The sequence below is a fragment of the Dysidea avara genome, chromosome 10 (genome assembly GCF_963678975.1).
Source record: "Dysidea avara chromosome 10, odDysAvar1.4, whole genome shotgun sequence".
Lineage (NCBI taxonomy): Eukaryota > Metazoa > Porifera > Demospongiae > Dictyoceratida > Dysideidae > Dysidea > Dysidea avara.
The window spans coordinates 27061750-27075956 of NC_089281.1; the positions used below are offsets into that span (position 1 = coordinate 27061750).

At 38.2% G+C, this 14207-nt stretch overlaps 1 protein-coding gene across 1 annotated transcript; it reads right to left on the reverse strand.

Annotated features, from left to right (window-relative positions):
* Positions 1–7984: 7984 nt before the first annotated feature.
* On the reverse strand, positions 7985–14177 carry LOC136268715 (ras guanine nucleotide exchange factor R-like). Its single transcript, XM_066064158.1, has 34 exons — positions 13900–14177; positions 13614–13797; positions 13343–13561; positions 13125–13220; positions 12975–13069; positions 12786–12911; positions 12644–12730; positions 12473–12592; positions 12342–12415; positions 12178–12285; positions 11811–11935; positions 11600–11755; positions 11230–11544; positions 10960–11180; positions 10861–10914; positions 10761–10808; positions 10612–10710; positions 10449–10569; positions 10318–10394; positions 10201–10269; positions 10092–10148; positions 9987–10037; positions 9877–9933; positions 9729–9825; positions 9593–9674; positions 9456–9539; positions 9299–9400; positions 9109–9250; positions 8977–9054; positions 8853–8921; positions 8711–8800; positions 8560–8652; positions 8381–8507; positions 7985–8328 (listed from the first exon to the last, which is right to left on the reverse strand). Exons 1-34 carry the CDS (start codon positions 14062–14064, stop codon positions 8081–8083), a joined length of 3936 nt encoding a protein of 1311 aa, XP_065920230.1. The 5' UTR covers positions 14065–14177; the 3' UTR covers positions 7985–8080.
* Positions 14178–14207: the final 30 nt, after the last annotated feature.

Sequence of the window (14207 nt, forward strand, 5' to 3'; positions counted from 1 at the left end):
AGAAAATCTGTTTAAGTACAAAGTAGTAGTTTAGTTCACAAGGCATTGGACATTTGAGATTCACTTAAGATACTGCAGAATCAGTACAGTGGCAATTATACAGTCAGAGGATAGTTGTGCTGTTTGGCAGTCCATCAATCCATTTGGTCAGTCATTAATGTTGATCCGGTCAACCCACATGGTTTTTGTAGGTAGACTATTGGATTTTCACAGAAAAATGATTTTAGAATGGGTTGGTAGGTTTGATAACTGTAAAAACCTGCTAAATTCACTAACTAGTCAAGTTCTTGTACTCCTTTGACACATAAATCTAATTGTCTTACTGAGATGATGAGTAAGAAGAACATAGATCTAAGGGTGAATGGCAGTATAATTGTTCTGACGATGCAGTGGCTTTTTTCTTGATGACTCAGTGGCCAGACTAAACTTTGTAACCATAGTGAGGATTGTGGTAGAAATTATTAGTGAAATTTACTACTTCTGTAATTCACTTTTTATATGCAAAAAATTATATGAAATTTTTACAAGAGATCAAGATACTCTAATAGAATAGTCATTCACATTTTTTATATGAAAATTTATCATGAAAACTTTTGCACACAAAAATACCATATTGAAGCTACATGTTAAATTAAAACACTCTAATAGAACAGTCAAACAGCATGGTACCATGAATATATTCCAAAGTTGAAATTCTGTGTATTTCATGTACTGATCCATAAAAATTATAACTATCAGTATACTTTTGCTTTTGAAACACCTTTCCAAAAATAATTCCTTGTGACTATAAAGGGTACTTATTATTAATTTTACAACTGCAAGGAAAGCAAGGAATTTTTAAGTTCAATTAGGGATCATAGCCATAAAAAGTAGTGAAGCAAGGGAGGTCGCCTATACCTGCAGATATACTAGTGAACATTTAATCCCTACTTCAGTCTATACCCATGACTGAGATTAAATGTCCAGCAGTATAATTATCTGCATGGCTATGATCTCTAAAACTCCCAATTAAACCAGGCACACCCACAGCTGGCCAAAGACTGGCTGTAGGTACATGCCTGGTTTCCTGAAAGGGAATATATATATTCACCCAAGTTGATGTCGCACCTCTAGATAATCCTTTTTGGTGTAACTGTAATGTACCCTGGTAAGGGGGTTGTAGTACATGTAAAAAAATTCTCTTTGTGTTTGAATTACATATTTTGTATTTTGTGTTCTATATTGTCATGATTGTTGTGTAGCAAAATGTCAGTGAAGGGAATGATTGAAGGGATATCAGGGGAGTGTGGGAGCATATTTACCTAGTTGAAACATAATTGTGGCAAGATTGAATCTGGAAGCAATTTGAGATAAGTGACTGAGATCTGGAATTAGGAATAGCAAGCAAACTTACAGTGACGTACAAGTCAATTCTTTAGATCAAGCTATTGTTTTATAATATTTTAAGGCAATTATTTTATATAGTAGTGGACTGTGAAAATGACCATAACTATAAGTTGCAATTTTAGTGGACCACAAGTGGAAAATTTTTGAAAACGGCAATCTCAAGACTGGATCTTGAGGTACTTTTAGTCAAATCCCTGTAAGCCTGCACAGCACATGCACATAATTTTTTACTTTATTCTTTACTGTGGTGTAGCTTGCTGTTTAGTCTGACTTTTACAACTTGCTAAATCACCATTTACAACTAGCCAAAAGTCATTTACAACTAGCTTTTTGGCCACAACTAGCCCCCTTTTTTAGCTCCTGGCTTGAGGCGAGCTACAGTTGGCCCGGTCAAGGTGTCTAACTTTCTATAAACAACTGGAAATCACTCTTTAGATACTGCTAAGGTGCCATGAATGAGGCCATGCATGAAGGTATTTTCTGAACAATATATTTTTTTGTGAGAAAGTGCAAACATCCATGATCACAGTACTACCATAATGTATGATGTTTCAGATCCCTCACCTGCATTGTAACATCTCACCGCCTAAACTAGGTCATTGTGATGAGTTTATACCATTGTTTTACAGGAGAATCTTGATCGTTGACACTATTTTTGCATTTAATTATTTATACTTTTAGTTTATCTCATTTCCTTACCACACCCAGTCACGAGGTATTTTATTGCCTTATTTGTGGCTGTCTGTGCCTGAGGACTCACCTATTATTGTACCAACTTTATTCATCAAATGTGACTGAACACTTGAGAAAACCAGGCTTCCACACACTTCCAATTCTTTGATTTTGACCAACTGTAATGCCAGCATGCTATTAACCTGAAATTCTCACACCGTGTACTTCCATAGCATTACAAAATGACAGTTCAAAATCAAAAGCTGATGGCATATTCCTACATTGAGTTATGATTTCTCAAACTAAAATTTTGGTTTTGTCAAATTCGGTGAACTAACTTGCTTACTATATAGCTAGGCATAGCTATTGAGGAAGGCATAGCTATTGAGGAAGGCATAGCTATTGAGAAAGACAAACTAGATGGGCTGAAGACCCACCTCAATGTCAGGGTAGGGAGCTTTAACGTTTCTTTATTTCTTAATAGCTGGATAGTAACCAATATCAGATCGAAATGCTCTAATGGAGCATTTAGCTAACTCTAATAAAGCAGTCATGTGCAAGTACAATTGTGATTTGTTAAAATAATTTATTTAATTATACAGCATCAGCCAAGATAGTTCAGCTGTGCCCCTGCATAACATACAATAAAGTGCAGAGCCAGGTATACAACAAAACTAAGTAATTACAAATTGCAAAAAAATTATTTAAATTGTCTAACAGTTGCAGCATCATAATAGTGCAGCAGGCAGGTGATTCTATATCATAATTTGTCCTTATTCCATGCAGGAACATAAAATCTATGTGGGTTCTGTGGGTTCCTTCCAATGTAGCTAACATTACTAGTGTAGGAAAAATGGTCCCTGTAGTGGAGGGTATAGCTGTATGGTAGGTTTTGATGTGTTAAAAGGTGGCAATGATGACATGAATCCTTCCTAGTCTACGAGTACAGTGCATGAGTATTGGATGGGGACCATACTACATCATGATATTCAAAACATTTGGTAAAAAAATGCTTGATACAATTGAAACACCTTGGGAGCAACAATTAATCACATAAAGTTTTCTTCTAATTCAACTTAATAGTTAACAACCAAATTCTGAATATCAGTTTGCTCCACAGTTAAAAGGTGACTATGTAACTCAGTGTCATCGGCAAACATGTTAATATCCAATAACGATATAAAGATATCACTAGCATTGCATGTAATATCAGCAGTGGTACAAAATATGTGTGATAGGCAATTGGTGAGAATAAGATCTAGATGTAGCCGTAAGCTTAAGGCTCTGAAGAATGAGCCACCACATAAAATTAATAATAAATGGCCTAAATATGTTGATATATATTTTCAGCTTTAGATACAAAGTCTTTAAAATACTTCAATTAATTTGCAACAAGATCGTTGAAATTTTAGTGCAATTATTTAAACTCCCTGCTTCTAGAGCACTTTCATTCCACACACATCAAGAGTTTATAACCATATATGGTAAAGAACTTCAGCAATTTTAGGACAAACTGTAATCGCCGCACTAACAATATTGATATGCCATAGTTTAGTATCCCTTATAATATCCTGTAGATCCACTGCTAGTAAAATACACAATATACACTCATAGTGTATAATGATTGTTCTATTAGAGTAGTTTTTGATTCTGTTATGTTACAGAATACATATATTTTATTTTATCAATTTAGTCACACGCACAAGGTTAGTACAGAACCTATAAGAGTACAACCTGAAAGCAAAAAGTATATAAAAGACAGAACACAAGAATTATATTTCATCCACCATCATCAACATCAAATGACCAAAAAATGATTCCCATGCACTTCTTAGTTCTGGTGTAAATCTGTCTTGTATCATTTCCTTAAAAGTGTGCATCACTGCATCTTCCACCAACTGTAAGTAGAGATGATAGATTTCACTTAGTAAGGGATCATTCATGATTTTCAAGTGTACATGCAGAGATGGAGTACTCTTATTACTTACCCCCTCCGATCCCTTCTACACAAAAGCACAATTAAAGGTTGATGCTACACAACATAATAATAATGGCCATATCAAGTCTGTCAGGATTTATGCTTGATAACATGACCACAGTTTTATATGACAATGTCAAGTAGTAGATCTCAAACTGACATATATATAGCTAGCTATAAGGTACACATGAACAAGACCGTCTCGTTTAGTGACCATGTCAAGTTAAGTTGTATTTTCATGACACTCATTGATAAGACCACATCAATGACTTCACAGTGGAACCTTGCACGAGCTTGCATGCCGGTCAGAACAATTTCCTTTTAAACTGTAGTACTCTAACAGAACACTTAACTATATACATTTTAGAATTGAGTCATTTTTGCTAATTTCATGCAGTATTGTTAGCAAACTACTAAATAATAATTGTCGGTGTTTATGTTGTTATGTTAGCAGACGTAAAAAATTTAACTGCATTAAGTGTATTATGCTAAGTGACTTAGTAGTGCAAGTTCACTATACTGCACGTAAGAGACTTACTGTTAGCCTCCTTGCAGGTCCCTAGAGGGATGGTTGTCTAATATGTAATTAAAAAGATGTTTTAGGGCTAATTCTTGACTTTGCCAAATCAACTGGCTTTTCATGCAAGTGTTTATAAATACACTCATGATTTAGACTCTACACTTTCCCATGCATGCTCTACTTGAATCCATGACCATGGAACAGAATGGAACTGGGAAAATAGAACAGAGTGATATTACTACATTGTTACATTGATGATAGTGTAGTTAGTATTCTGTATAGCCATGCAATGTAATGGTACTGTTCTCAAAACACATTTTCCAATCATTTTGGTGCACTGATTTTTTAATATCATGTTTATTCTGGTCACTTGATTTGGGCCAAATCTCTCGACCTTATTATCTAGGTTGCTGTAGTAGACAGGTCGAGAGTTCAGACAGATGACCTTATTGTATAGTAATAGGATTCAAGGTACTGACTTGATATTGAGGAGTAAAACTGCTGTGATCTGCTGTTGCTTGAGATAACTCCTTCATGGTCCCCCTGATACAAGAGTCACACCTCATGTTGTCCACTAATCTGTTGATCACTTTGAACACATTATGACATGCCTCTCTCAGGCTCATCCCTACTAGTTGGAATGGTCCCAAGTGCTGGATGTCTGGTGTGATGGTCTCCAACCTGTGACCAGACATGAGAGACTGGTTATATGGTTACTATAGTTAGACATGATAAGTCAAAGAGCATCAAAGATAAGGTGTGGTGCATATTTGATAATGTTTGAAGTTGAAACCACATAGCAGTCATCAAAAGGGTGATAGCAGCCAAACAAAAGGCACCAACAATAACAGGTTTTGTTGCTATAGTAGTTTGTGAAGAGTGGTAAGTACAGTGTGTACATCATAATTATACTATATAGCAAATGGCTGCATTAGGCAGGTAATAACTACAGGATAATGTAAATGGGCCATGCAGGCATGGATACATGTCCATTAAGCTCACCTTATAACTGCACTCTAATCTGATTAGAACATTAAAGTGATATTAGCGTAGCTATACTTGGTTTTCTTAGACGAACACTAGAAATTGATGGTATACTGGACCAATGTTTATGGGGGATAGTAGCTATATACCAAACTCCAAGTCTTAGCTTACCAGTAAGAACATGACAAATTAATCTTATGTTTTTATGGATGCGGCAGGTCATGATTAGTGCTTTTGTGATCATGGATTATGATCAATTAGTATATGTGCACATAATTAATTTTACACTTGCTCGAGAACTGTAGCTATATCACAAATAAAGTCCACACCTCCAGTAAAGGAACTCCCCAGCTAGTTTCACACCTCCCATAGTCTCCATGTCCACCCAGCTGTGGAGGATCTGTCTTGTGATGTGTACCGGCAATGGTGACATCATCCGAGCTGCTGACAACACAGCTTGTAATTATTTTAACTGACTTTATCTCAAGACTGACACTTCACCGTCAAGTAATATTAAACTTTATGATGCTAACTTGCCAAAGTTTTCACTTAATATTGATCAAAGCTGATAAGAATCAATTGCAAGTCATTGTGTTGATAAGTGATATTTGCAGCTCTGTGTTAGGGATGCCATGATAGTCGTGACAAGCAGTATATAATTCCATGATGCGACAATGAAACCTACCCAGTGGCGGATCCAAGGGGGGTACAGGTGGCACATGCCCCCCTTCAAAAAAATTATTCAAGATCGAGATACTCTAATAGAGCAGTCAGTAAAATACTCTAATAGAACAGTCACAACACACATCACTATTGAGAATTCAAATTTTGCAAATAATAATTATGCACATGGTCTTGTGTATGCCATTCTTTAGGTCCATAATAACTACAGTTAACTGAATGACTCATGACTGTCACTTATCCCTACATCAATGTAACCCACTAGGAAAGCAATAGGATTTTAGATATATCTATGCATAAAACTATTCTACATCAAAATTTCAGCCCTAAAACAGCTTTAGTTTCTGGGGGGCTATGCCCCTAGACCCCCTACACAGTCCCCCCAGCTCCATCTACCTACTACCTGGTGCACCCTCCTTGCCCAACCCTGGATCAGCCCCTGCTACCTTAGGCCTGTGCTGGGAGGTGGCTACATTAGATAGGTGGACTACTGTACAATCTTAGGGGCATAGCCAGTAGAATTTAGTACTGATAGTCATAGATGCCATCTACTGGGTTCTGGGAGTGCAGCTCCAAATGCCTGAACACTAAGAGTACAGTATAATAATATTATGACTCCATCACCTCTTCAGGGTTAACCTATTTTCTATAAATGTTTACTCCCTATAGCTAAGCATAGATCACAGTATAAAAGTCAAACAAGGTCATGTATCAGGAGATCAGTGTATTAATGATCCGCAAAGTCTAGTAAATCTAACTGTTCTATTACAGTACTTAATTGCATGGTCTTTGACTATTTTTGATCTTTGCCATGTAAGTAATCTCTGGCAACAGGAAGGGGCCACATAAATCATTTTTGTGCTTAAGAAATAATGTCACAGTTAACGCCACCACTAAGGATAAAGGTGCATGTGTGTATACATCATGTGATCTCATGAACTGTTACTACTGTACATAGGAAGAAGCCAAACAAACAGCAGTGGGATAGTACTAATTCATCTATCATTTGTAAGCCTAATACACTAGGCTTTGTGTGTCAGCTCCCTGCTGTACATTAGTTAACGCATGAAAACCCCCAATAATAAGTGATGATACTTTTTTAGTTGTATAATCTAGAGAGGCAGATCTAGGGTATTTTTCATCATGACAGACTCTTGTGGTGAGAATTTGGTGGTCATTTAGCCTAGCTAGGTGACCCTTATTTGGGTGGTCGGCTGCATCAACTAGGTAGTGGGTGATCTGCATCATGAAGCTTTCAAATTCTCGCCCTGCCTGTAGTGGAGCAGAGGCTTCCAACACCAATGGTAGTTGGAATAATAGTAGTTGCATAATTACACAGGTTAAGATTTTCAAACTGGCACTATTGGGCCACATAAAATAAGTATGATACAAAATTAATCTACGTTGACAGTTCATCACATCTAGTCAGTGTTCGAGGGTTCCTTCGTCACCGGAGGCCATTAGTCCTATCGTTTAGAACTTTAGTAGATCTTGTACTTTCGGGTATTTCCAGTCGTCCTCGTGAAGTAGTCTGGCTATCTCGGAATAAAGTTTTAACTGCTTCTTCAAGTCGGTCACTTTCGTTTTTAGTACTGCGAGACTATAGTCGTCGTCCAGCTTCCATTCCTTTTCCACCGTATCGTCTATCGGAACATCCGATGACAAAGGAGCCTCAGAGGCCATTTTAAATGAATCACTGCGCATGCGCACAAATTAACCCTAATAGAACGTACAGTTGGTTGAACAATTGATACAAGCATAGATACAAGGAAGAAGTGATGATATAAAATATAAAATTAATACACCTGAATACATTAATTGTGCTAAGCAATATATTATTGTCATTTGGACTAATTAATTTATGACATTTCAGCTTGCCAGGAAAGCTGGTTTAATTCTTGTTCTGTAAATTCCAGTTTCATTGTCAGTAGTTTGTCTTGTAGTGATTGCACAGGGGTCAGGGCATATGCTATACTCTGGTAACACTGTACTAAAGAAATGAACTGAGCAAACAACCGTCTCTTCTCAAAATTGATAACTCCATTCTGTTGTGGCAAATATTCTGGATGCTTGGAATCAATTTTAACTGCCTCTTCAAGTAACAGAGCTGTAGAAGTCATGTGGATATATACCATGTCTTTATCTACAGTAAAACTTACAAATGTATGGGACACATGGTCCATCTGCCACTGCTGATATTTCACGTTGATATTTTTGGTAGTCAGAATCTGTGGACACCACTCTACACAGTATCTTGAATGTCGAACTGAGTTGTGATGATACTTTCTATAGTGTACAACATGTCACAGGATGATAATTATATGTTATTTGTGCCTACTTTCCATGATGCAGTTAGCCGACTGACTGGTGCACTCTCTAGCCCAGCTATGACTGCAAACAATGCCTCAAAATTCTTTAACTCAAAGCAGCTCTACATCAGCACAACAGAATAACATATTGTGTAGTGTATTGCTTATAACTGTACTAACATTTGCTGTTTGTATGAAATATGAAATGACTGAGGCTCTATCCTCCAAGTTTCTCTCACTTACAATCTCTTTGGTCACCCATGTTGTGATCTAAGGCAAACATCAATGAAGTATTATACTAACAATTAGTGATTTCCTTAACTGTATTTGATAAGCAAATTAATTTGGTCGTACACTCTACTTCTTCGCTTGTATCCATCAGCTCCTCAGCCTGCGGACATCACAGTATACTAACCATCCCTAATTGTGTAAAGACCAGAACTTACTGATATTTGTCTGAACAAGTTAGAGTAAGCTATCGCCATTTGTCTAGCTAGCTCTAGTGTATTGACATCCAGTATATCCTGAATAGTCATACAGACTAATGGTGTAATACTCAAAACTGCATGTGTACATACAAATTTTGTTCCACTAGTGAGAAAGGATGGTATGATGGAAGGAGGTGGCTTTGCTAATGGCTTATCTCTTAAATGCTCTGGGCCATCCTCTTGGTTCTCTTTCAACAGAACTTGTAATGCTTTAGCTGAAGCAGGCATGAACCTAACACAACGACTCAATCTGGTGCACATGTAACTTAGTATGACTTACTTGTTAACCAGACTGATAAAGACCTTTAGTTTAGTTGCCAATTGTTCGTCTTTGAAGTCAGTGTATGATTTGTTCAGCCATGACCTCATTGCTTGTATTACTCTGTGCAGTGAATGGGAACAAGAAAGTAAACAGAAATTGGGAAAATTGTTAGTACCTTAGTCGTACTGGTATGAGGACTCCATTCTTGAAACCTTCCTTCTCTTCATCGGTTAAATTCTCAGGCATTGTTACTGAATATCTACACCATACATGCTACTAGAAGGGGTTCTCTACACAATTCAGCACTGCTACCTTTCGATCAATGCCTTCATCAACTGCATTGGTGTCATGGATGAGTGGAATGTCAGTATGAATACGTCAACAAACTCAACATCTACTCACCAAACAGGTAGAATGAACATATTAAGTACACCTCACTGACACTTACCAATTGTTCTATAGTATACCAACTTATCAACAAGTTGTTTGAGTGTTCCACCGATCACTCTAGCTGTACCCTTAGCTGACCATTGTTGCAAACCCATCTAAAGGTACCATACAGGTTATCACTTGAACTAGATGTGTGTAGTGATCACCTTAAAGCTTGGCTGGCGTTGTTCAGTGATGACCTTGTCAGCTTCACTTTCACTAGCCTAGTAACATCAAATGATCTACTCAATATTAGTATTATGCTTTAACATCATACCATCATGAACTTTGCTGGAGCTGATTTTTTTCGTATCGATGTTTGTCTGGTCTGTAGTGGAATACACCGACTAGAGTCGTAAATGATTGGATGGTAAGATTGTACCTTGTCAAAGAGCTTCTCCTCATATTTTTGATGTCCAGTCATCAATGAAACAAATTCCTATATACCAGAACAAGATAGCCATCAGTTTTCATTACTTTCCATTACAAACCTGTTCAATCTTTTCAGCTTGGTCTAACGCCATTTTATGCTCAGATAGAGCCTTCAGGGCATCTCCAACCTTAATAAGATGATAATAAAATTCAGTCAAAGGTCGTGATGTGCTTACTGTCTCAGATGAAACAATCTGTAGCTCTGCAGCACTGCTTAATAGCTTAGCTGAACTACCATCATGAACTTGTGAGACTAGATGGGAGGCCATGGTGACTTGTAACATGACAATCACATGGAGTACAGTACCTGATGCCATAATTGCTTTAGTGTGGATAGTTCTGACTAAACTATTGAATTGTTGTTTGGTCTTGTTCAATATCTCCACCATACTCTGTCCAACTAACAAGTCAGACTCCATTATACTAACCTATCAGAACAGTCAACACTGATATGTTCATCTAATGGTTACCTCTTCTCTGATCTGTTTAGCAGTTCCAATGATCAGTGTGGCAGTCTCTGTGTACCTTTCCATGGAACCTTCCTTCACTGCCATTGTTAGTATGTTATTCTGTGATGGTGCATGTGAGTCAATTGTGAATGTTGCTAGTGTCCTCCTACCTTCTGTGTTAATGTCATCAACAAGCCTTCAGCAACTTTGGCTATTTCCTATGGCATGGAATTTATTTTTTGTGAATTACCAAGTTGTTCAATCACTTACTTTATTAATACTATAATTGTGTCGCAGTTTTTCCAGAGCATCAAGAGCTGAAAACTATACAGAGCAATAACATAAGTGTAAATTAGTGTGTGCTGTTACTTTTGATTGACTCTTGGTTTCCTTTTTCTCAGGTTTTATGCTCTCTGCCACACTGGCACCTGCCACACTGTGTCTCTTCTGATCAGCATAAGGGGAGGGGTCCTTGTCTTCCCTCTTGTCATCATCGACATCATCATTTTCGTCACTTTCATCTAGGTCTTCATCACTAGCAATAGCACGACCACTGGACAGTGACTCAATTTCATTATCTTCTTCTATTGCTAAATATACAGTAACACATGATAGCTGTTTACCATAGCATTATGATACCTGTTGCAGTTGGGATTGGAGGTACAATGTCTCCAGTTAATTGTAGTCGACTAGCTCTTAGGCCCAGTTTAGCAAAACTGACATTTGGTTTAGCTTCATTAGTCTCTTCCTCATCTGCTCCATCTCCCTGTTCACGTTTGGTTGGTAACAACAGTAGTTTTTGCCTCCGAGAAGGTCTCACAACTTTCTGAGAGTGAGAATGATTGCTGACAGTATCATCTTCAGCATTGTCTGATCCTGTAGCTACTGAACTAAGACTAGGAGCTAGTGATAATGGTTTGGTGACTTCTGAACTTGTGTCACTCCCTGATCGCTCTAACAGAGACCAACTATAACACTACTGCTTTATTACAAGTGTAATATATCTCACTGGATAGTAATACTCCCCTGACCCAGGGTAGTTGTAGTAGTTCCCAACCTGCTATTACAATTTTGTGTAGTAGCGATGCACATTGGGCAACCATTAGGTAGTCAAGTGTGGCCATCAACACAGAGTGACCTTCCAGCAGCATGGTAGGAATTGTGTCTAACAAGAAATAACATGCATTACACTATTAAATTTAAAAAATGCTTCTGGCTACCTGGAGGTGCTCTAGAATGAGTTGCTAGTCGTACACTACTTATGAGACTGTCCATTGATTTCTTTTGTTTTTGTTCCATATCCTTAACTCTGCTCTTTAGTGGGTGGAGGTGTAACAACTTGTACCTGTGTGTGAAGTATGCATGTTGTGACACTTTGTCTGCACTTGTGTCCCATATTAGGCAGTGTAACAGAATAACTTTTGATAGCCGCTAGTAACTGACTGACCACCAAGACCATTATCATAACCATCAGCATAATTATCACCTGGGAGAAACAATCTTCCCACATAAATTATTATTTATTGTGTGGTTGTATTGGCCCACGACATAGGCTAGTGGTTTAGTGTTGTTTATAATTTAACATACTCATCAGTTTTTTGAATGAAGTCCAGAGCTCTGTGAGCACTTTTGAGCACATTAGCAGCTAAACTAGCAAAATAGTCCACCTTCTCTTCATAGGCAGCTCTAATTAACCTAGAGATATGATAGCATATATTAAGTATACATATGATAAACTTGTTGTCACTTACCCTAGATATGCTGACACAACACAGAATAGTAACACACCAGACACATTGCCTGAACCAGTAAAGTGACTCTCAGGCTAAAGAAGATGATGTATGCAATTCAACCTTTTCATTGCTTTATTTACTTGTATTACCTGTAATGTTCCTACTGGGATGAATTTATTTGGTGATGTCACCTCTAACAAGTGACCAGTTAGTGATGCTACTCTCAGTGAGGCGCTGCACATGCCGATCAGTTTTGAGATGTAATTCACCTGATAAATGTTACTATAAGCGATGGTTACATCATTACTAGCTATCCTTACCTGTAGTATGAAATTCTCTACTGAAATATCAAACTCAGTTCGAGGTGCTCCTCTTAATGCACACAACTCCTTAGTGACGGAGACCAACTAGATATGACAAAATATAGCTAGGTGTGGTGGTCATTATTATGTATATGTGTACCTCTTTGCTGTGGTCAGTGATCAGTTCTAGCAATAAACTGACTACCAGTTTGCATACTGACAACGAGCAGTAGCGATTGACTAGGAACTCACAACTATCAACACATCTCCGGATCTCCTTCACAAGCTACAACAACATCACAAACAGCACGTAAAGTGTGCATTAAGATTGCCATATAGCTATAGGTACCTGAGCTGCTTGGGGCTTAAGGATGTCCCACAGCATTCTTCGAGGAGGAAGGTCAGACTTGGGCACTCCATCAACAGCGACAGTGGAGACCATTGCTACACAGCACCATGATGTCATCATTATACCATAAACACATGCACACTCTCTCACTTTGTAGCCTCTCCTGTATCTCTCCCACTAATGGAGGGATATCTTGCAGCCCCTCCTCCAAGGTGATCTCAATGTTGGATACACCATGATCAGTGACTGTACATATATGGGATAGGATGAATGACAAAAGTGCTATAGCTTTGGCATAAATACAACCATTATTTGTAAACAAACAATGTACTATTATACCACACTCGGCCACCTCTAATACACCATACCTTCCTCTTTTGGAACTAGACTGGAGCCATCTTCTAGTGAGTCATCAGAATCAGTTCTTTGTATTGATCTTCGCAGTGATCGACGTTTCCCTCTACTAACATGTGCTCCAGCTGCAGTTGACTGTAAATCCACCAGTCGAAACTCCAAGTAAGTATCTTGAGAACCGTAACCAAGCTTTCTTTGTAATGGTGTCTCAACCAACGGTAGTAATTGATTAGCTAGAAGGTGATTAGTTGTAGCTAAACTCACACCAGTCTAGCATCCACTTACTTCCAGATAGTACGTCTCTCTCTTCCAGAGCATAGTTCTCAGAGCCTCCCAATAATTGTAAAGCCTCTACAACTTGTTCAATCACTTCTGCCACTGTTGTGACACTTTCCACCAATACAGCCTTTGACTGCAGAGCATACCCACTATCATACACAACGTTGAGGATTCCTTTGTACACCAGGTCCTATGACAATGGTTGTAGCATTTCAAATATGCAGTTATTATCATTTGCACTTTATATTAACCAATTAGCAGTGAGTATAAAAAGAAGGCGGGACTGACTCACTTCTGAAGGTTTAGAAATTGGTAAAGAGTCCGTTAAAACCCCACTCGGTTTCTTTTTTATTTTCTTGTTGTACGTGTCGATTTTCTTCTTCAGACTTTTGCGGATTACTTCTTTCTGCTTGCGCGTGTGATGGGCAGAATAATCCTCCGGCGATTGGAAGTCCATGGCGCGAGACCTGCTTCTTCCAGTGCCGCTGGGGTCCTCGCTGTACCGGCCGGTTAGTAAAGTATCGAGCTATTCGTTACGCTGGCGACCGCATAACAAGAATGCAGCTACGCCTACTAATCAAAGCTCATTATATAAACATC